The sequence below is a fragment of the Pempheris klunzingeri genome, chromosome 3, assembly GCF_042242105.1.
Source record: "Pempheris klunzingeri isolate RE-2024b chromosome 3, fPemKlu1.hap1, whole genome shotgun sequence".
Taxonomy (NCBI): domain Eukaryota; kingdom Metazoa; phylum Chordata; class Actinopteri; order Acropomatiformes; family Pempheridae; genus Pempheris; species Pempheris klunzingeri.
This window is the reverse complement of record NC_092014.1, coordinates 1093743-1113869: the sequence shown is the minus strand read 5'-3', so window position 1 is coordinate 1113869 and position 20127 is coordinate 1093743. Positions and strand designations below refer to the sequence as shown.

The following is a 20127-nucleotide window of genomic DNA, read 5'->3' as shown; positions in this document are numbered from 1 at the left end:
TTTAGACAGATGCTATATACACCCAGGTGTATGTTGTAAAGAGTATATTTAGTGTTTAATGTTCCTGCCTTTAATATTGTCATCTTCTCCTACGCCATCTTCTCCTAAACCTAACCAACCTGCAACTCAGAACTGAAAACAATAAATGAAAACTGAAATATAGAAGCTCCAGTTCAAGTTAATTCATGTAATTTACTTTTAGTCTCACACATTTTGGATTTTAAGAATTTACTGGGAAGTAAAAACTGGACGAAACCCACGCTGTGTGTAAAATAAATTAAATACTTTGGTAAAACAACACATTTGAGGTTCTACGTTAGCGAGCTAACGCCTGCAGCCATAACAAGGACGTGCTCGTTATGTTTCAGACGGATGTGGTCTGATATGTGACAACAGTTAGTAAATAACAAAAGGAGTTCGGGTTTATCGGACTGTCGATGAGTAATGTGGAAAACTGACGATATGTTCAGGTGCAATGAGGATCGTCGTGCGTTTGAATTGTCGACAGGTGAACTAATCGGATCCTAAAGTGAAGGTTCAAACCTCTGGAAGAAATTAAAACCTCCAAAACTGCACTTCTGATCCAATAAACGTAAAAAGTCTTCATCTTACAGACCTTCATGGTCTCCAGAGGATCAATCCCACTGACTGAAGTCATCATCTGACTCTTCCTCCAGCGCCACCAGCAGATCAAAATGTTTATTTGTTTATGACCAAATATTGGCTGTACTGTGTTCAGTGCTAAATTAGCAAATGTTAGCATGCTAACGCGCTAAGTGAGGACGGTGAACGTATGAAAACAGGATACCTGCTTATTATCAGTGTGTTAGCATAAACATGGTAAGCATGTTAGCATTAGCATTTAACTTGATTACAGCCTTTAATTACAGACAAAAGTAGCCAAAGTTAAATATGTGAAGAGGACTCATTTTCACACGCTGTCCTGAGCCGGTAAACCCCGTGATCGGTCCTCACCTTAGCGTCCAGGCCGTCTCCCCGTCCAGACGTCCCCTGGGCGGCCATGTTCTCCCAGGTGACGACGAGGGCGCTGTCGGGCTCCACCAGGTCGTCTCTGGGGAACGCCCTCTTGATGTGTTCGGCAGCCCGCGTCAGTACTGCGGGGCTGCTGTCCGTCCTGTAGTGGACCTTCCCCCGTCCGTCACTGGCGTCCATGTTGCCCAGCAGCGCCGCCATCATCGGGAAATCGGACGGCATCTTGCCCAAGTACTGGTCCTCCGCCGGGGGCTGGACGGGCGCCACAAACCCGTTGGTGTTGATCTGGAGCAGAAGACAAGTTGGGCTGTTAATGATACTGATACTACAGTACTACTACAGTACTACTACAGGACTACTACAGTACTACTACAGGACTACTACAGTACTACTACAGGAATACTACGGGAATACTTCAGTATAACTACAGTATAATAGAGTATTACAACAATACAAATACAGTAATACTACAGGACTACTACAGGAATACCACAGTATAATAGAGTATTACAACAATACAAATACAGTAATACTACAGTATTATTTCAGTGTGACTACAGTATTACTGCAGTACAGTATAAAGTATAATAAGTACAATGACTCCTCTTAGTTTGAGCTGATGTGGTTCATCATTAATTATAGTTTAGTATCTGAAACCTCCTGCTAACGAGACTGTTGATAATAATCATGGAGGAAATCGAGTCCGTTTGTGGATCGTTTCTCTTTAAGACTTTGAGCTGATTGTGGATTTCAGCACTCAGCGTCTTTCTGCCTCTCCGTTCTCTCCGTCGGCCCACAGGAATTCCTCATGACAGCGTCCCATTCACTTGGAGAAAAAAGGATCTTTTTAACCTCATTAACTCAAATCCGCCTCACACTGACGGGGGCACATGCCACAGTTACTGCTGGAGGCCGGGGGCAGCGACCCTGACGTGGACCCTCGCCAGCAGGTCACCTCTTATTCTCGGGGGCGGGGCTAATCAGCCATTAACGCCACCTCGTTGCTTGTTATTGTTTTGATAATTAAATCAGTTTTTTAATAAAATAAGACATGTTGGCTAAATGAGGAGGAATCTAAGTTGGAGTCTGAAGCTTTGCTCGAGGTTCAGTACTTCAACATGCCGACTTAGAGGATCGAACCTCCAACCTTCCCCTTGATGGACGACCACCATCGTACACTCACCGCCATGTTGGGTGTACGCTAACTAGCCGCCATATCTGGTGTACGCTAACTAGCCGCTATATCTGGTGTACGCTAACTAGCCGCTATATCTGGTGTACGCTAACTAGCTGTCACATCTGGTGTACGCTAACTAGCTGTCACATCTGGTGTACGCTAACTAGCCGCTATATCTGGTGTATGCTAACTAGCTGTCACATCTGGTGTACGCTAACTAGCCGCTATATCTGGTGTACGCTAACTAGCTGTCACATCTGGTGTACGCTAACTAGCCGCCATATCTGGTGTACACTAACTAGCTGTCACATCTGGTGTACGCTAACTAGCCGCTATATCTGGTGTATGCTAACTAGCCACCATATCTGGTGTACGCTAACTAGCTGCCTTGTTGGGTGTCTGCTAACCAGACGGTACATCAACTAGCCGCCATACTGGACGAAGGGTAAATGCCACCATGTCGGGCCGACCTGCCGTCCTTACCGGCCTTATGGCTCAGTTAAAATAATAATGTGGCAGCGGGACACATCCAGACACATCACCTCACAGGTGAGTCTTTTTTTGAGCGATCACAGCAGACTTACTGATTTTTAAGTTTGGCGACAATGAGTCAGACGGTCTAGCTTTTATCCTACTAAACACATTTTTACGATATAGGACCTTTAAATCTGTTTATTTACTTTGGTGGATGTTGGAGAACGTCTCTTAAAACCTTTTGACATAGTCCACATGAGTGCGGACACGTCCTCGGTGTAGGTACACAAACAGGTACTGATGCAGGTAATATTCAGTGTTTTTAAAAACTCCGTTGGCGGCCACAGAAGTGAGAAACGCTGTGGTGTCTGTGGGAGCACAGACGGACCGTTATCTTCCATCCAGTGTGAGCTGGTGCTGATGTTTGGCTCAGGCCTTAAACACATAAGCAGCTCCAGACATAAACTGTATACGTTACTGTCCGCCATCTTATCTCCCCAGGCTCATTCAACCAGGCAGAGAGAAAACAGCTGTTCTGTCCAGAGACGTGCCTTCATGCAGCTAAAATCTAAAATCCCCTCCTTAAAATGGGAGTTACAGAGCAGGAGCAGTTACTTTGGGACTCCAGCGGGGCAGTTAAAGTGTTGGTGATGGATGTCGGACATGAAACTCTCCTGGTTTAACCATCAGCACAAAAGATGAACAACTGTGTTAGAAAATATCCACATCTGTGGATGAGGATGAGAAGTCAACTACATCTTCCAAGGTGCATTTCAGTATGAAACATCCACTCACAGAGCTTCAGACTCTGTTTCCTGGCGAGCTGAAGCTAAAACTGCCATCTGATATTGTATCAACAATCAAAATAAGACTATTTCTGTTCCTCACTGTGTTCGCTAACTAGCCGCCAAGTTGGCTGTATGCTAACTAGTCACCATATTGGGTGTAAGCTTACTAGTTGCTACATGGGTGCACGCTAACTACCTGCCATGTTGGAGGTAGGTTTACCAAACATGTTGGGTGTCCGCCAACTAGCCACCATGTAGGGTCAAAGCTAACTAGCCACCATGTTGGGTCAAAGCTAATTAGCCACCATGTTGGGTCAAAGCTAACTAGCCACCATGTAGGGTCAAAGCTAATTAGCCACCATGTTGGGTCAAAGCTAACTAGCCACCATGTTGGGTCAAAGCTACACCTGCCAGGGAACGCTTCAGTACAAAACAACCAATCACAGAGCTTCAGATTCTGTTTCCAAAGATGACATCTAATAAAACACTCAGTGAGCTCATGTTTCTGAACGTGCTACAGATCTGATTCTAACTTCTGACTGGTTTCTTTCAGCAGCCGAGGATCATGGGTATTGTAGTATTTAAAGAGAAGCAGATTTTCGAGGAGGAAGACGACGCCACAGCCGAAAGTCAAGCTAACCTCAAATGGAGCTCGTGTCTGCGTCTGGAAGCTAACGAGCGGGTAGCGCTAAGTTAACACAGGAAACAAACTTTTATTTTCTCAGACACAAAACAACAAAGAAAAACGCTACACAACTAAAATTACAACCGTCTACTAAATAATTAACTTCCATTTCTGACAACGTCAACAATTCATCACAACTCGTGGACACCACAAGAGGGCGGCGTTCGTTTGACGGCACCAAAACTTCTGACTGACTGGCAGCCGAGGCTCATGGGTATTGTAGTATTTAAAGGCAATTAAAGGGAAACTTTGTTGCTTGTCAGCTGGGTTTGTATCATTACTGTGTGGTTGGTTTACACAAATGAACAACGTTTAACTTTCCTCCATGTTGAATCCAGAGCTCCTTGCTCATTTGGCTCTACGGCTGTTTGCTGGAACTACAGATGAGTAATTAGAACTACAGATGAGTAATTAGAACTACAGATGAGTAATTAGAACTACAGATGAGTAATTGGAACTACATTTCCTGTCTGTAAGAAAACTATTTTAATAGTTTAACGCTGCACTCAGACGTTCGGGGATCCTGATGTGATCCAGAACATAGTGCGGAGGAATGACACACAGTCAGCAGGTGAGGACAGCGCTGCAGTGCATTCTGGGTGTTGTAGGTTTTCTGCATTTTGAGCTAAAAGGAACACCGCAGCCTGTTTTCTCTGTTTTCTCTGGTCATGTAGCAGCACCGTTGTTCTGCAGAGCAGTTTGATGACAAGACGACAGAAAAAAAACACAAACTAAGTTGAGATAATTGAAGCTGGTGGTCAGAAGGTGACCCTGCAGAATAACGCCACACACCTTCAGAGCGAAGAGGTCAAAGGTCAGGAAAGAAATATCTGAGTTTGAGGCAGGAGAGGAGATGAAATAAGAGCCGGAGAGGAAAGAGGTCCTGCATGACTGCCTCTGTTAAGTCTGAGAGACGTCTCTTCAGGGGGCTTTTGACCATCGCCCCCCCCCCATGACCACCCCCACCCCCCCTCCAGAGAAACGCATGACTGACGGCAGCATGAGGCTCCCAGCAGGAAACTGCAGACACTCAAACTTCATCACAGGCACACGGGAAGCTTTTTGTCTGAGCCAAACAAGCTAACGGCTAACAGCTAATGGCTAATGGATAACAGCTAACGGCTAACAGCTAATGGCTAATGGATAACAGCTAACGGCTAACAGCTAGCGACGCCCTCAGGAGTCAACAGGTTGAACATGATGATGATGATGATGATGATGGTGATGGGCTCAAATAGGAGCTTTGTGTCCGTCATGGAGAGTTTTACCTTCCTGAGACCCCGAAGAAAACCAACGTTTTAATATCTGTTAATATAATTTATGTAAGAAACAAAAATAGGATCTTCTTTATAAACGCCAAGCGGACTTTGGGTCGATCTCTTCCACAGAACTGACGAGGCACCAACCACACGTTTTGTTTTCACTTAAATATGTGAAAATGTGAACGAGTGATTCAGACTGTCGCAGAAAGAGGACGTCAGGGTCAAAATGTGTGTTTTAAAGGCTTAATACACCTTTAAAATCTTAATAAAATGTAGTTTAGACTCTTTCTTTATCCATTAATCCATTATGTCTGCCAAAGATATTCAGTTTACAGCGAAATGACAGAAAGTCATCATTTAAGCAGCTGGACGGACAGAAAGAGTGGTTTGGTCCTTTAACAGATGAAATTTAAATTATATCTGTTATTCTATTATTAATAATTTAGAATGTTTTAACTCGTCAATTTTATTTGTCTTTTATATCAACATAATATTAACTTAGTGTAGATTTTATTTAACTTTACTAACTTTTATTAACACATTATCTCATATTATTATTCTTATTATTATTGCTTTTAAATGATTTTTGTCTTTTCTAATTTTGTTTTATCTTTTAATTTTATGTTATTATTATTCACTATTATTTCTTAGTATCATTTTATTTTATATTGTTTTTATTATTGCTTTTAGATCCATTTCAGATTTATTTTTCTTTTTTAATCATTATTAATATTTTTTATTTTCTGGATTCATTAATATTTTTTATATATATATATTATTTTTATAATATATAATAATTTTTATTTAATTAATTTAATTTATTTATTTTTCCTGTATCCGTCTCAGGTTGTTTCTTCAGTTCGTGATGGTTCAGTCTTACTGCTGGTGAGGTTGAAAGGTGCTGGGCAGATTAAGTTTGATCGATTGATTGATCGATCGATTGATAGATAAAGGCACAAACATGTGGAGTCTGCGGTAGCACATGTCCCGTTTGCACATGTGATGACTTCACGGCTGACATCACACATGTCCGACCCCTGAGATCATCAGTATCAGTGTGAGAACAGCCGAGGGAGGAAACACCCTGAGCGCTGCCATCTGGTTTGTCTCCCATCTATACGTTCCAGATGTGCTGGCTCCGTGAGGACGCTCCGCTTCCTGCCGGGGACGCAGCGCCCCGCCGGAAAAACCCTCCACAGCAGCAGCTGGAGCCGAGCCAGGAGACGTGATGTTATTATCCACCGCTGAATCTGGGGAGAGCTCCAGGAGAGTCTCTGCAGCACTGATAATTACTGGGGAGGCCAACAGGATGGCACTCACCCTGGAGGGAGGGGGCTGTTTGTGGGGGTGGTGGGGGGGTAGACACTTAAAAGAGGGGGTGGGTGTTTTATTGACTGCAGCAACCAATAAGAGCTTCACACTGTGGGAATTTCTCGCAGGAGTGTGTCTGAGTGACTGGTAGGTAGTAAAAGTGTTGGAACTGGTCCAGTAGATCACCTCAGCAACGTGATCCTTTGGGACAACTGCACCTGATCACAGTGTTGAGTTAGAATCTAATATGACCATAGAATGTTTCAGGCCTTCTCAAATAAAGTTACTCTCTCCTCATGAGAGTGAACAGAATATGTCAGTCTGACCTCCAGAATGTACAGACAGACCTTGATTGTAGTGCTTTTGTTGTGCAAAACATATTCTGAAGTTAGATTATAGATACACGCCTTGCACCCAACATCCAACTGTTAGATTACCATAACATCACTACAGGAACGTGCTGTCTGTGATGCACCAACCTAAACAGTTCATCAGAAATGGTTACGTACTTTATGATATCCAACAAGTATTTAAACATGAGATGTCTGGAAACAGAGACAGGACAGGACACACCAGAGGGGGCTCCTCTGACCGGCCCCTCGGGGTCCGTCATGAGTCCAGCGCTGCGAGTACTTTACCTGTGACCAGAATAAACTGCTTGTGAGACCAGACTGAAAACCTCCGTTGAGTTCTTGAGCTGTCAATGTAAGAACCGGACAAAAAAGTTTCTAACAACAGTAGGTCCATTAAAAGAGCTTGTTTGATCCACTGACAGGCTCAGAGTGTTATTCTAAGTGTGTGACAGCATCATGGAAAGGATCCCTACAGAGAGAGACCTGGAAGATCCTTTTGGTTTAACCACAAACAGCACACACACCAGACTACATTCACTAAAACAGGGATTTTAGAGAACAGCACACAGGGCTCAAATTCAAATAATAACACAAACAAACTAACTGTTCGAGGCAGCAGTAGACCAGTGACTCATGTTCTGCAAAGTAAAATGACTGTTTCTGTCTACTGCTGCGTCAAACAGTCAGTTTCTTTGCGTTATTATGTGAATTATGTGAACTGTGTCCTGTGAGCTAAAATCCCTGTTTTTGTGAATGTAGTCTGGTAATAATGTTGTCTCAAAGCTCATCAATCATATTAGATGTATGGGGTATAAAATGGTGCCATCATATAACTACCAGTCGTAGGTCCTGCTAGCGCCCCCTATAGGCTCACTCGTGCATTTTAACACAGCACTAGTTATTTCTTAACAACAGATTTAGATTTTATTTCATTTAGAGGATTAAGTTCTTGTGCAGCTGATCATTTTCAGAGAACAGTTAATATTTCTGAAAATAAAAAAATGACTTCATGAGATAATATTCGTCCAAGTATGGAATTAAAACCAGTCTAATTGTGGTGGTGTGCTGACAGACCAGACTGCGCCGCAGCTCGTGGGGTAAAACCAACAGGTGTTTCCTGTCCTGTCTGTGAAACGAGCCTGGCCTGCAGCGCCTCAACGGACGTGAAACACGGCGACGACCAGAGCGACCTGTGAGGTCTGAAGCCTGTTGGTTTAACGAGGGGGGGGGGACAAATGGCTGAAACACAAGAAACAACCGCGTCGGCGTGGACGGACCAGAGGCCGTGAGGACACCCAGCAGCCTGAACGGATCAGTCACAGAGTAGAGAAACATACGGAGGATGAAAAAGTCTTCATTATTTTTGACTTTGACTTTAAAAGACCGACTTATTGTTTCAGAAAAATACATATATCATATCTCAAAATAATGACTTGATACCTTGAAATACCGACAAGCTAATAGCGTCACAGGTGTGTGTGTGTGTCAGACAGGAAGTGTTAGCTGGCAGTTTAAAGCTATGGCTGTGGTTTGTTTCATTAAACAAAACTTTACTTTGAAATATGCTCCATGTGAGCAAAATATAAACCAAACTAATCAAAGTCTTACACTAGATGTTTCAGCCTGGGCCTTCTAGTGGGTGCGGACAGCTTTTTAAGAAAAAAATCCAAGCACTTTCCCAGGACTTAATCATCAGCGCCTAGCTTGTTTCTATACGTGCCCACAGAGATCAGTGTTTATATCCTCAGACAGCAAACAGACAAGACTTCATTTCAAGTACTACAAGATTCGATGAAACACCAGATTAGGTTGAAAAACCGAGCATTTTTAAGGAGTAAATTGAATTCAAGCACACTTTCAACCTTGAAATCATAACGTCTAAGATGGTCATTTTCCAGACTTTAAAGAGTGTGGATGAACCCTGTTCCAGCCCGTCTGGTAAACCAGGTTTTCCAAAAGACAAATTTACCCTCAATTCTCTTCTTCTCTCACTGGACAAAGACAGTAAAACAAAGCTGGTCAGAATGAGCAAAAAAATGAGTGAAGTTTGGCGCGTTGAGTTTCACACCTAGTGTAGATGCTCCAATCTGGATTAGCTGTCACATGACCTGAGGAATGCATTCACTGTGTGTGTGTGTGTGTGTGTGTGTGTGTGTGTGTGTGTGTGTGTGTGTGTGTGTGTGTGTTGAAAGGCTTATCTGTGCTGGCTTTTAATTGACTCACATTCCAGCCTCTGTTTCACGAAGCGAACAAACAACAGACCTCCACCTGTCTGCTCACCGAAGATGCAACCGAGTGCAAATCTGAGGTTTTTCTACTTTCCTGCAGTTTTTCCACCTCACAGAGAGAAACAGCAGACATTTAACTGCACTCCTGTTTTGATAATCATAGTTTTTCAAGTAAAATCACGTCCTTCTCACGTATTTAAATTAGATTTAAATCACCTGAATGTGCTTTAAGAACGTTTAGGTATTAGGAAAGAGTCACTTTCAGCTGATTATAGTACAGTTTCTCTTTATCATTATTTTCTTCTGTGTCTTTAAAGTCATGTTGTGTATTTGTAGTGGTTTCGTGTCTCTTTGCGGTGATTTGATTGTAACTTTCAGGCGAGAAACGTCAGCCATCTTAATCCACTCATGCTGCTGATAATCATCAAGTCATTCTTCATTCGGAAAGCCAAAACTCTCTTTAACGGTTTTAAATGACGTTAAATAACAAGTATTGTTGAGGAGACAGACAGACAGACAGACAGACAGAGAGGACTCTTATTTTGTAAACACTTCTAAAAGCAGTGGAGGTGATTAAGAGCCAATAGAAAACCTTATCAGGTGTCAACAAACAAACAAACAGAGAGCTCTGAGGCTACGGTGACGAGACAATTCACTTATCAAACAAGTCAATCAGGAGTCAATCAGTGCTCACTGCTGGAGATTTACATGTGAAACGCCTGACGGCATTATGGAGAGGATCCCTACAGAGATAGATCCTTTTGGTTTAACCACAAACAGCCGTTATATCGCTCTCTGCACACACACCAGACTACATTCACTAAAACAGGGATTTTATACGGGAGTTGCTGGCCTGCTGCTGCATTGATCAGTTAGTTTCTTTGTGTTATTGTGTGACTTTGGTGCTTTAAAGGGTCAGTTTGGATCCAACAAAACATTTGTGTAACACACAGTAACACACACACACTGACTGATGGAGGCAGCAGCAGAGCAGCAGCTCCTGTGTCCTGTTCTCTAAAATCCCTGTTTTAGTGAATGTAGTCTGGTGTGTGTGCTGTTTGTGGTTAAACCAAAAGGATCTTCCAGGTCTCTCTCTGTAGGGATCCTTTCCATGATGCTGTCACACACTTAGAATAACACTCTGAGCCTGTCAGTGGATCAAACAAGCTCTTTTAGTGGACCTACTGTGATCAGGTGCAGTTGTCCCAAAGGATCACGTTGCAGCCATTGCAGCCCGTTTGGTGTCTGCTGGCTGAGGTGATCTACTGGACCAGTTCCAACACTTTTACTACCTACCAGTCACTCACACACCAGGATGTGGACACAGAGGACCCAGGTAGAAAAATACTAGGACTACAGCACTGAATGTAACTGAAGTTGAAGCTCAGGCACTGAAAGAAGTTGAAATCCCTGAAGTGGAAGTGAGAGACTAAGCTGGAGTGGAAGTAGAAGCCCTGGAAGACATCAGTGCCAGTAAACTGTCAGTCCAAGTGTTGAAGTGAATTGTGTATTAAAACCCCTGGAAGGATTTAAAGTGCAGGCTGAGGTGTAAGAACTGAAAGGAGCTGAGGTGTCACTGAAAACCTCATCATCAGGTGTCGACAAACAAACAGAGAGAAGACGGTGACTGAAAGAGCACTTAACAGATAGATCAATGCAGCCATCTGGATCAATAACCAATCAAATATAACTCAAAACCCCCTTTAATTTGGGGGTGAATAAATAAAAGACAAAGACAAAATAAAATAAAAGCTTTGTGCTCAAAGTCATCTCTGAAGTGAATTTAGCACCAAACTCCATTCAAATTTCGGCTGATTTAACAGAGCAGAGGGTGGAGCTCTCGTAACGTGTGGGTTAAACTTTTGTCTGTTTGAGAACAAAACTGAGCCCTTTTTCTGCTAAAAGGTTATTTATCACATTCAACCTTAACAGGAGACACGTACGGTTTGAAAATGAGGAGATCCTGTTCTTTGGATCAATCGTGAGTTTTCTAAGTGGATCATTGTGTCAGTGATCCAGTAAGAGTTAGAGATACTAACTGATATTTCAGCTCTGGACACTTTATTATGACTATTACTGGTATTATCACATATTTCATTACATGACTGGACAGAAGAAACTGAATAAACCATAGTTGCAGAACCTCATTTGAATTTCAGTCATTTTAAGTTCATACTGATTTATTTTTATCTTATTAAACTTTAGTTAACACAGTTAGAGAAAACTTTCTGTTTTAAAACTGAATGAGTGAGTTTGGGTTTTTTTTTTTTTTTTAAAGGCCGAACCTGGTTTGATTTTTACTCATTTTTCAGCGCCTCTTCCACTGATTCTTGAGTCCTTCTGCAGCTTTGATGAATGAACATACTGATTAAATCTGCCCTCCGGCCCCTTGAACGCACCACCGGCCGGCCGGTACACTCACATGAAGTCTGTCGGAGGTCTCGCTGAAGAACATCACGGATCCGTCCAGACGCAGCTCCTCGGTGGAGTCGGAGCCGGGCGGCAGCTGCCGGTCTCCGGCTTCGTCTCCGAAGTCGAACAGCTCCTCCAGCTCCAGAGCCCGGCTCACTGCAGCCAGGCTCAGCAGGCAGGAGCAGACCCACAGCCAGCTCCGGGACCCGGGACTCATGTTCCCCACAAAAGGCTCCACACACGCAGGCAGACCGGCAGCGGGGCTCCGCACAGAAGGAAGCCGGCGAGGAGGCGAGAGCGGCGGCGGCGACACGAGCAGCCGGTACGGTGGACTGAAGGAGAGGGAGAGGCGGGAGGGAGGAGTGGAGGGAGGGAGGGAGGGAGGGAGGGAGGGACAGCGGCACCAGCTACCTGGACTTCCGGTCAACTTTTTTTTTTCTTCCCAAAATAAAAGCTTCAATGAGAAATAAAAAGTTGGATTCAGGTGTAGATGAGAGTTTACAGGTGATCTACAGGTGATCTACAGGTGATCTACAGGTGATCTACAGGTGATCTCACACTAACAGCTCTTGGACCATGATGCATCAGAATAAATACATAAGTGAACAAACCAATCAGCGTTGTCATGGAGACGCTGTGGCTCATCAGGTCTTCTTCAGCCGGAGCTCAACAGGTAGATTCAGGCTGCTGTCGCCCCCCAGTGGACACAGAGTGTAGGTGCACCCTCTGCTGGAGGGAGGAGGAGGAGGAAGAGGAGAGGGAGGAGGAGGAGGAAGAGGAGGAGAAGAAGGAGGAGGAAGAGGAGGAGGAGGAGGAGGAGAACGAACAGGAGGAATATTTTAGTTGTATATTTATTTATCTCATCGTTTCATTTATGTGAAAATCAAAATAAAAGCATTTAATTTGACTGTTTTCTAAAAATACACTAAAATAAAAACATTTGTCATAAAACACATTCACCTGTGTGTGTGAGAGTGTGTGTGTGTGTGTGTGAGAGTGTGTGTGTGTGTGTGTGTGTGTGAGAGTGTGTGTGAGTGTGTGTGTGTGTGTGTGTGTGTGTGTGAGAGAGAGTGTGTGTGTGTGAGAGTGTGTGTGTGTGTGTGTGTGTGTGTGTGAGTGTGTGTGCTCCCTCTCTCTCCTTCCAGATCCATCTCTCCACCTTCCTCTCCCCTCTGCAGCATCCCTCCTCCTGCTCAGCCAATCACCTGCCTGGGAGTGCGACCATGTGACCAGCAGCCACCAATGGCTCTCCAGCAGGCTGAGAGAGGGGAGTTGTCTCTCCTCCTCCCCCCTGAGTCAGACGGTGTGTCTAGAGGAGAGTCGATGGATGCGGAGGATCCGTCTAACGAGCTCCGACACGTTTCTTCGTCCTCGGCTGGAGATCAGAGGCCGCTGCTCCGTCTCTAACCCCCTCTTCCTCCCTCCCTCTCCTGGGGAACGCAGGGGGGATGAATGGGGAGGCGATGGAGGGGAACCCGGCGCAGCAGCAGCAGCAGCAGCAGCAGCAGCATGCCGGTAACGGCTCCCACCTCCCTCCCCCTCCCACCATAACGCCGGCCATCCCCCCCTACGTGAAGCTGGGCCTGACCATCGCCTACACCGTCTTCTACTCGCTGCTCTTCGCCTTCGTCTACGCCCAGCTCTGGCTGGTGCTGCGGTACCGGCACAAGCGCTTCAGCTACCAGACGGCCTTCCTGTTCCTGTGCCTGCTGTGGGCCGCCCTGCGCGCCCTCCTCTTCTCCTTCTACTTCAGAGACTGTGTGACCGCCAACGCGCTCGCTCCCTTCGCCTTCTGGCTGCTCTACTGCTTCCCCGTCTGCCTGCAGTTCTTCACGCTCAGCCTCATGAACCTCTACTGCGCACAGGTGAGGGCCCCCGGTACCTGTACTGGTACCTGTACTGGTACCGGTGGAGCGGACACTGGTACCGGTACTGATGCTGGTACTGGTGGGGAAGAGGCTGGTACTGCTTCTGGTATTGGTACTGGTAATGTAGAGACTGGTACTGGTGCAGCAGACACTGATACTGGTAGCAGTACTGGCACTGGTGGAGTAGAGACGGGTACCAGTTCTGATGCTGGTATTGGTACTGGTAATGTAGAGACTGGTACTGGTAGTAGTACTGATGATGTAGAGACGGGTACCGGTACTGGTACTGGTGGAACAGTGTTCTTTAAAGGGTCATACCTTGGTGCTTTAACTCCTCCCCCGCTGCAGTGATGTCACAATGGACTCGAGGGTGTGTCGTACAGTGTGACATCACTAGTGGGCGTGGTTACGGGTTCAAAGTTCTGAGCAGACCCATCAGAGATGAAACAGCCCTGAAACGTTCAACCAGACAGCACAGCCTGGCGTTCAGCTCCTCCTTCACCCCGTGTCACCCGTCCACCTACGCTGGCCGGCCGAAGAACGGCAGAGTGGGATCGAGCGTCTCCTCCGTCGCTCAGATGAGGCAGGTCGTTCTGAAGCCAACTCGCTGGTGTCTTATTTCCTTAATGAGGCGCCGATCGATGAGAAGACTGCGGGCTCCCTCCTCGTGTCTGGTGTCGTCCTCCATCGCGGTCTGTCTCTCCAGGAAGGTCTCCATAGAAACACTGGCCCTTCCTCCCCTCCACACAGCCGGCCGATCGACCGATCGATGGTTTATTTACGAGACACCAGAGTTACAGGTTATTTCACAGCTCAGTCTTAAACTAAATATTCTGCAATAATAAAAAGTTCCCTCCCTAAAACATAACTCAAGTTTTTCATGGTCATCCAGCCAAAAGAAACCCAGTAAGGACATTTTACTAAAGAGTCTAAATCTCTTGTGTCCTCGTTAACGAAACATGAACGTCGCCCTCAGACGCTGCGTGAAGTCGACACGAATGTCAGATTGTCGATTCCGTAAAGTCACAGGAAACTTTCTGTTCTCCCTTTTTCTTTTATTAAAGACTTTCGACTCTTCTTAGGACTTCTGAGTCGTTCTTATCTCCCCCGTTGTGCTTCGTCCATTCTTGCTTACCGTTTTATTTTGTAGTACTCTTGTCCCGTTTGACCTCACTTCCTGCCCCTGGTGATTGAGCCGCCGTGGCCAAAAGTCGAACCTGTGTTCTGTTTTTAAAATGATTTTCTGTTGCTTTGCGATGTTTGAACAATGAGGCACAAACAGCACAAGTAACCATCAGATTGTTTCTGTGTATTTCAACCTTTTTTAATCCCCCCGTTTATATTGTTCCTGTTGTTATACTTAGTCTTGTTTAAGTTTCTCCTCCCGTTTATATATATGTTATATATCCTGTTTATATCGCTTGTCTACTAGTTTATTATTTATTATTTTATTGATGAAATGACACAAAAAAGGTAGCTAGGTAGGGTAGCAAGGGTTAGCTTGGGTTAGCTAGGGCTAAATAGGGTTAGCTAGGTTAGCTAGGGTAGCAAGGGTTAGCTAGAGTAGCTAGGGATAGCTAGGGTAGCTAGGTTAGCTATGGTAGCTAGGTTAGCAACAGGTAGGAAGAACAGGTGCTTAATCCCACCCACAGAGCTGTGATTGGTCGAATGTTTCTCTCACTGAAACATCAGATCTGTTTGAATCACTGAACAAACTGAGATTCAGGCGTAAAGATGCGAGTGTGTAATCAGGTGTTGTTTTCCCCTCACAGGTTTACTTCAAGGCCAAGTCCAAGTACTCACCTGCCCTGCTCAAGTACAGGTAACTTCCTCTACCTGAAAAACTCCAGGTCACGTGGTTCCTCAGTGAAACCTGCAAAGTCTGAAATCAGGAACAGAAAGTCTGACACTCAAATTCAAGTTCTGAAAAATGAAAGATTTCCTCGTTATGTCCAGAAATCTTCTCTTGTTTCTGGTGATAATATTATTTTTAAAAAGCTTTGTTGTCTCTACGTAACAAAGATATGAGCATTAAAAGAGTAACTGCACGATGGCCGCCTCTGTCCCACCTCTCCTCCTCCAGACTTCCTTTGTACCTGGTCTTCTTCGGCGTCAGTCTCCTCTTCCTGGTGGTTAACCTGGTCTGCGCCCTGCTGGTCAAAATGGCCGCCGCCGACGTCAAGACCATAGTCCTGGTGAGGGTCACGATCAACGACAGCCTGTTCGTCCTCTGCGCCGTCTCGCTGTCCGTCTGCCTGTACAAGGTCGCCAAGATGTCGCTGGCCAACATCTACCTGGAGTCAAAGGTGAAGCCGGGCGTTCCACGACTGTGAGGAACCATCATTACATCATCGAGTGTAAATGAATAATAATGAGCCTGAGTGTGTGCAGGGGACGTCGGTGTGTCAGGTGACTCTGATCGGCATCATGGTGGTGTTGCTCTACGCATCGCGGGCCTGTTACAACCTGGTGGTGCTCGCACTCACCAACATCGAGACCATCAACTCCTTCGACTATGACTGGTACAACGTCTCAGACCAGGTGAGGTGTTTTTATTAGACTGTAAAACAGACTGAGGTGTTTTCTACCCATGATCCTCTGTGTCCACATCCTGGTGTCTGAGTGACTGGTAGGTAGTAAAAGTGTTGGAACTGGTCCAGTAGATCACCTCAGCCAGCAGACACCAAACGGGCTGCAATGGCTGCAACGTGATCCTTTGGGACAACTGCACCTGATCACAGTAGGTCCACTAAAAGAGCTTGTTTGATCCACTGACAGGCTCAGAGTGTTATTCTAAGTGTGTGACAGCATCATGGAAAGGATCCCTACAGAGAGAGACCTGGAAGATCCTTTTGGTTTAACCACAAACAGCACACACACCAGACTACATTCACTAAAACAGGGATTTTAGAGAACAGGACACAGGAGCTGCTGCTCTGCTGCTGCCTTGAATGGATCCTTTGCATGCGTTATTGTGTGTTACATAAATATTGTGCTGCCTCTGAGCTAATCCTTTAAAGCACCAAACACACTATAACACAAAGAAACTGACCGATCAAGTAGTAGTAGGAAGGCCAGTTCCAACACTTTTACTACCTACCAGTCACTCAGACACCAGGATGAGGACACAGAGGGACCAGGGTTAAGAGTACCAGAGTTCTCCTTTCTGCTCATGTGTTCACCGGTTAAGCAGCAGTCAGGACTTTAAAAGGCGTCCTGACCTTTGACCTGTGCTCCTGTCTCCAGGCGGACCTGCGCTCGTCGCTGGGAGACGCTGGTTACATCGTGTTCGGAGTGATTCTGTTCGTCTGGGAGCTGCTGCCCACCTCGCTGGTCGTGTTCTTCTTCAGGGTCCGACGGCCGCCTCAGGAAAGGGTCAGTCCTCCACATCCGGACACCAGATCTGTTTTCTGAAACACTTCACCTCCCAGTGCGATAGTTTTTATGGAGTAACGTCCGTTTGATTAAACTTAAAATTAAATTTATCTGCATGTCGACGTCACTCCAAATAAGGAAAACCTCATTTGCAGCTCTAGCGAATGAATGAATGAAAGAATGAATGAATACTGACGGAGACTCTTCGCCTCCTCAGAGCACCACTGGGATACCGAACCACGTTCTCTCCTCCAGAGGATATTTCTTTGACAACCCTCGTCGGTACGACAGCGACGATGACCTGGCGTGGAGCATCCCCCCCCAGAATGCATCAGCAAGGTACGAACATTGTCACTGATGCCACCGTTTCCCTGTTGTACTGTTTTTCTTCTGGACAGCTGTAATCAATATTATTATAATAACAGTGGATCCAGATTCTCCTTTAAATTCTCTAGTTAGGGACCGAATGTGTTTGAAAATACATCAGGACAAAAGTGAGCCTTAGCTTCCTAGCCTTAGCCTCTTAGCATCCTAGCCTTAGCTTCCTAGCCTTAGCCTCTTAGCATCCTAGCCTTAGCTTCCTAGCCATAGCTTCCTAGCCTTAACCTCTTAGCCTCCTAGCGTTAGCTTCCTAGCCTTAGCCTCCTAGCCTTAGCTAGCTCAGCACATGTACGCACCTTGACTCAGCGTTGGAGGCTCCAGTCATTCCTGTGAATGTTGCTCAGCAGCACATGAAGTGAAAAAAGTTCAGCTTCTTGTGTATAAAAGGATAAAAAAGGGATAAAAGGATAAAAAAGGGATAAAAGGATAAAAAAAAAAGGGATAAAAAGATAAAAAAGGGATAAAAGGATAAAAAAAGGGATAAAAGGATTAAAAAAATGGGATAAAAGGATAAAAGAGGGATAAAAGGATATAAAAAAGGATAAAAGGATTAAAAAAAGGGATAAAAGGATAAAAAAGGGATAAAAGGATTAAAAAAAGGGATAAAAGGATAAAAAAGGGATAAAAGGATTAAAAAGGGGATAAAAGGATTAAAAAGGGGATAAAAGGGATAAAAAAGGGATAAAAGGATTAAAAAGGGGATAAAAGGATAAAAAAGGGATAAAAGGATTAAAAAGGGGATAAAAGGATTAAAAAGGGGATAAAAGGATTAAAAAAAGGGATAAAAGGATAAAAAAGGGATAAAAGGATTAAAAAGGGGATAAAAGGATTAAAAAGGGGATAAAAGGGATAAAAAAGGGATAAAAGGATTAAAAAGGGGATAAAAGGATAAAAGAGGGATAAAAGGGATAAAAGGATTAAAAAAGGGATAAAAGGGATAAAAAAGGGATAAAAGGGATAAAAAAGGGATAAAAGGATAAAAAGGGGATAAAAGGATTAAAAAGGGGATAAAAGGATAAAAAAGGGATAAAAAAGGGATAAAAGGATTAAAAAGGGGATAAAAGGATAAAAAAGGGATAAAAAAGGGATAAAAGGATAAAAAGGGGATAAAAGGATTAAAAAGGGGATAAAAGGATAAAAAAGGGATAAAAAAGGGATAAAAGGATTAAAAAGGGGATAAAAGGGATAAAAAGGGGATAAAAGGATTAAAAAGGGGATAAAAGGATAAAAAAGGGATAAAAGGATAAAAAAAAAGGGATAAAAAGGGATAAAAGGATCTTTCGCATCGAGCCAGCTAACTTCCTGTTAGCCCTGAGCTAACTCCCTGTTAGCCCTCCATGGAGTGTGAAAGAATCAGTCTTTGAGCTAAGCTAAGCTAAGCTAAGCTAACCAGCAGCTAGCTGCAGCCTAATGCTGTGTTCGACAAACGCAGCGTTTTCAACAGAAGACGCGACACGAAGCTACAGACTGATGTTAGCAGCTGTCTGAGCTATTGAACTGTTATTTACCAACAAATAAAGCTAATAAATACTCCACTAAGGTCACAGCACACAATATGGACACGTATGACCTTCCTCTAACTGGACTGGGAGAGAGGTCAAAGGTCGTGGACAGGAGTGGGCCCACTGTTCCAGTTGTAGAAGTCCGTTCTCAGTTGAGCAGGATACGTTCAGCTGTAACGACCATGAAGCTCCTTCCAAAAGTGTTGATCATGTGGATAATTGATCCTGTACGTGTTTTATGACGACGGCGCGGCGGAGATGTGTTCGGCCTTCCTGAAACAGAGCGAAGAGAATTTATTCTGCTGCTCAAACTGTTTCATTACAAGACAACGAAGAAAAGACATTCGGACACGTGACGCGCATTTTTAAATCACAATCCCGCTATCCTAGCTAACGTTAGCTTCTGTGTATCGCTACTAAATCATTCTTACTAGCTAATAAAGACAATCGTACGTTAATAGAAACAAGTGTTTGGCTGCGTGTGGTCGTCTGCTAGCTTGGTAGCTCGCCGTGCTAACACAGCATAGCGTTAGCAGACAGAAGTGAGAGCGGTGTTTGTTTTTTATTCTTGGTTTGTAAAATCCTTTTGAGGATATTGTTTTATATAATCAGGGAGTAATTTCACAGCGCTTCGATATTTAATACAAACTCATGGCAGGTTGGTTTCCGGCTAGCGTGGAGCGTTAGCCACAAACGTGTGTTCGCGCTCTCCAGCAGACGCATCATAAACTGAACGACCTTTCTCGTCTCTCCGTCAGTCTTTCCTCCGACTGCTACGACTGGAGCAGCCGCCACAGCAGCTTCACCGTGCACACCAACAGCGACGAGCAGCGCCTGACCGCCGCCGCCGGCGGAGGAGGAGGAGGAGGAGGAGGAGGAGGAGGAGAGCTCCACCCTTACCCATAATCCCCCTCTTCACTGTACAGCACCACTCTGCACTTTGACACTGATCGATTATTGTGTTTCCTCTCATCACTGATGTGCACAGTAGTACAGTCACAGTAGAGAAATGTAGAGAAGATGCCAGAATGTCCGACACGGGTCGTCTTCAGGCCGGCGAGACATCACGGCCGCCACCGTTCACCAGAAAACTGTCCGGTGATAAATATCAGTAAATATCTGTTCAAATGTTTGGTAGCCTTTAGATCAGGATCTCTAATTAGAACAGTCGGACCTGCTGACCTTAACATTTGGACCAAAGTCCTGTTCATGAATATTCAGATTTTATAACGAAGGGGTGAATTTGCTGCAGCGCCGCCTGCAGGTGGGACGCCAGCGTATTTTGCAGGATCACTCGGAGTTGGGATTTTTACATCCG

General features: G+C 44.7%; 2 protein-coding genes across 2 annotated transcripts in view; one reads left to right on the top strand and one right to left on the bottom strand.

Annotated features, from left to right (window-relative positions):
• Positions 1-11900, bottom strand: part of LOC139198713 (nidogen-1-like) — a 37302-nt gene extending 25402 nt beyond the window's left edge. The window contains exons 1-2 of the mRNA XM_070827638.1: positions 11694-11900; positions 976-1278 (exon numbers count right to left, since the gene is read on the bottom strand). Of these exons, the coding sequence (XP_070683739.1) occupies positions 976-1278; positions 11694-11900 (510 nt within the window). The remainder of the gene's footprint in view (positions 1-975; positions 1279-11693) is intronic.
• Positions 11901-13131: 1231 nt separating this feature from the next.
• On the top strand, positions 13132-19715 carry gpr137bb (G protein-coupled receptor 137Bb). The gene is made up of 7 exons (XM_070856071.1): positions 13132-13548; positions 15324-15373; positions 15635-15857; positions 15943-16092; positions 16798-16926; positions 17144-17265; positions 19568-19715. Exons 1-7 carry the CDS (start codon positions 13132-13134, stop codon positions 19713-19715), a joined length of 1239 nt encoding a protein of 412 aa, XP_070712172.1.
• Positions 19716-20127: the final 412 nt, after the last annotated feature.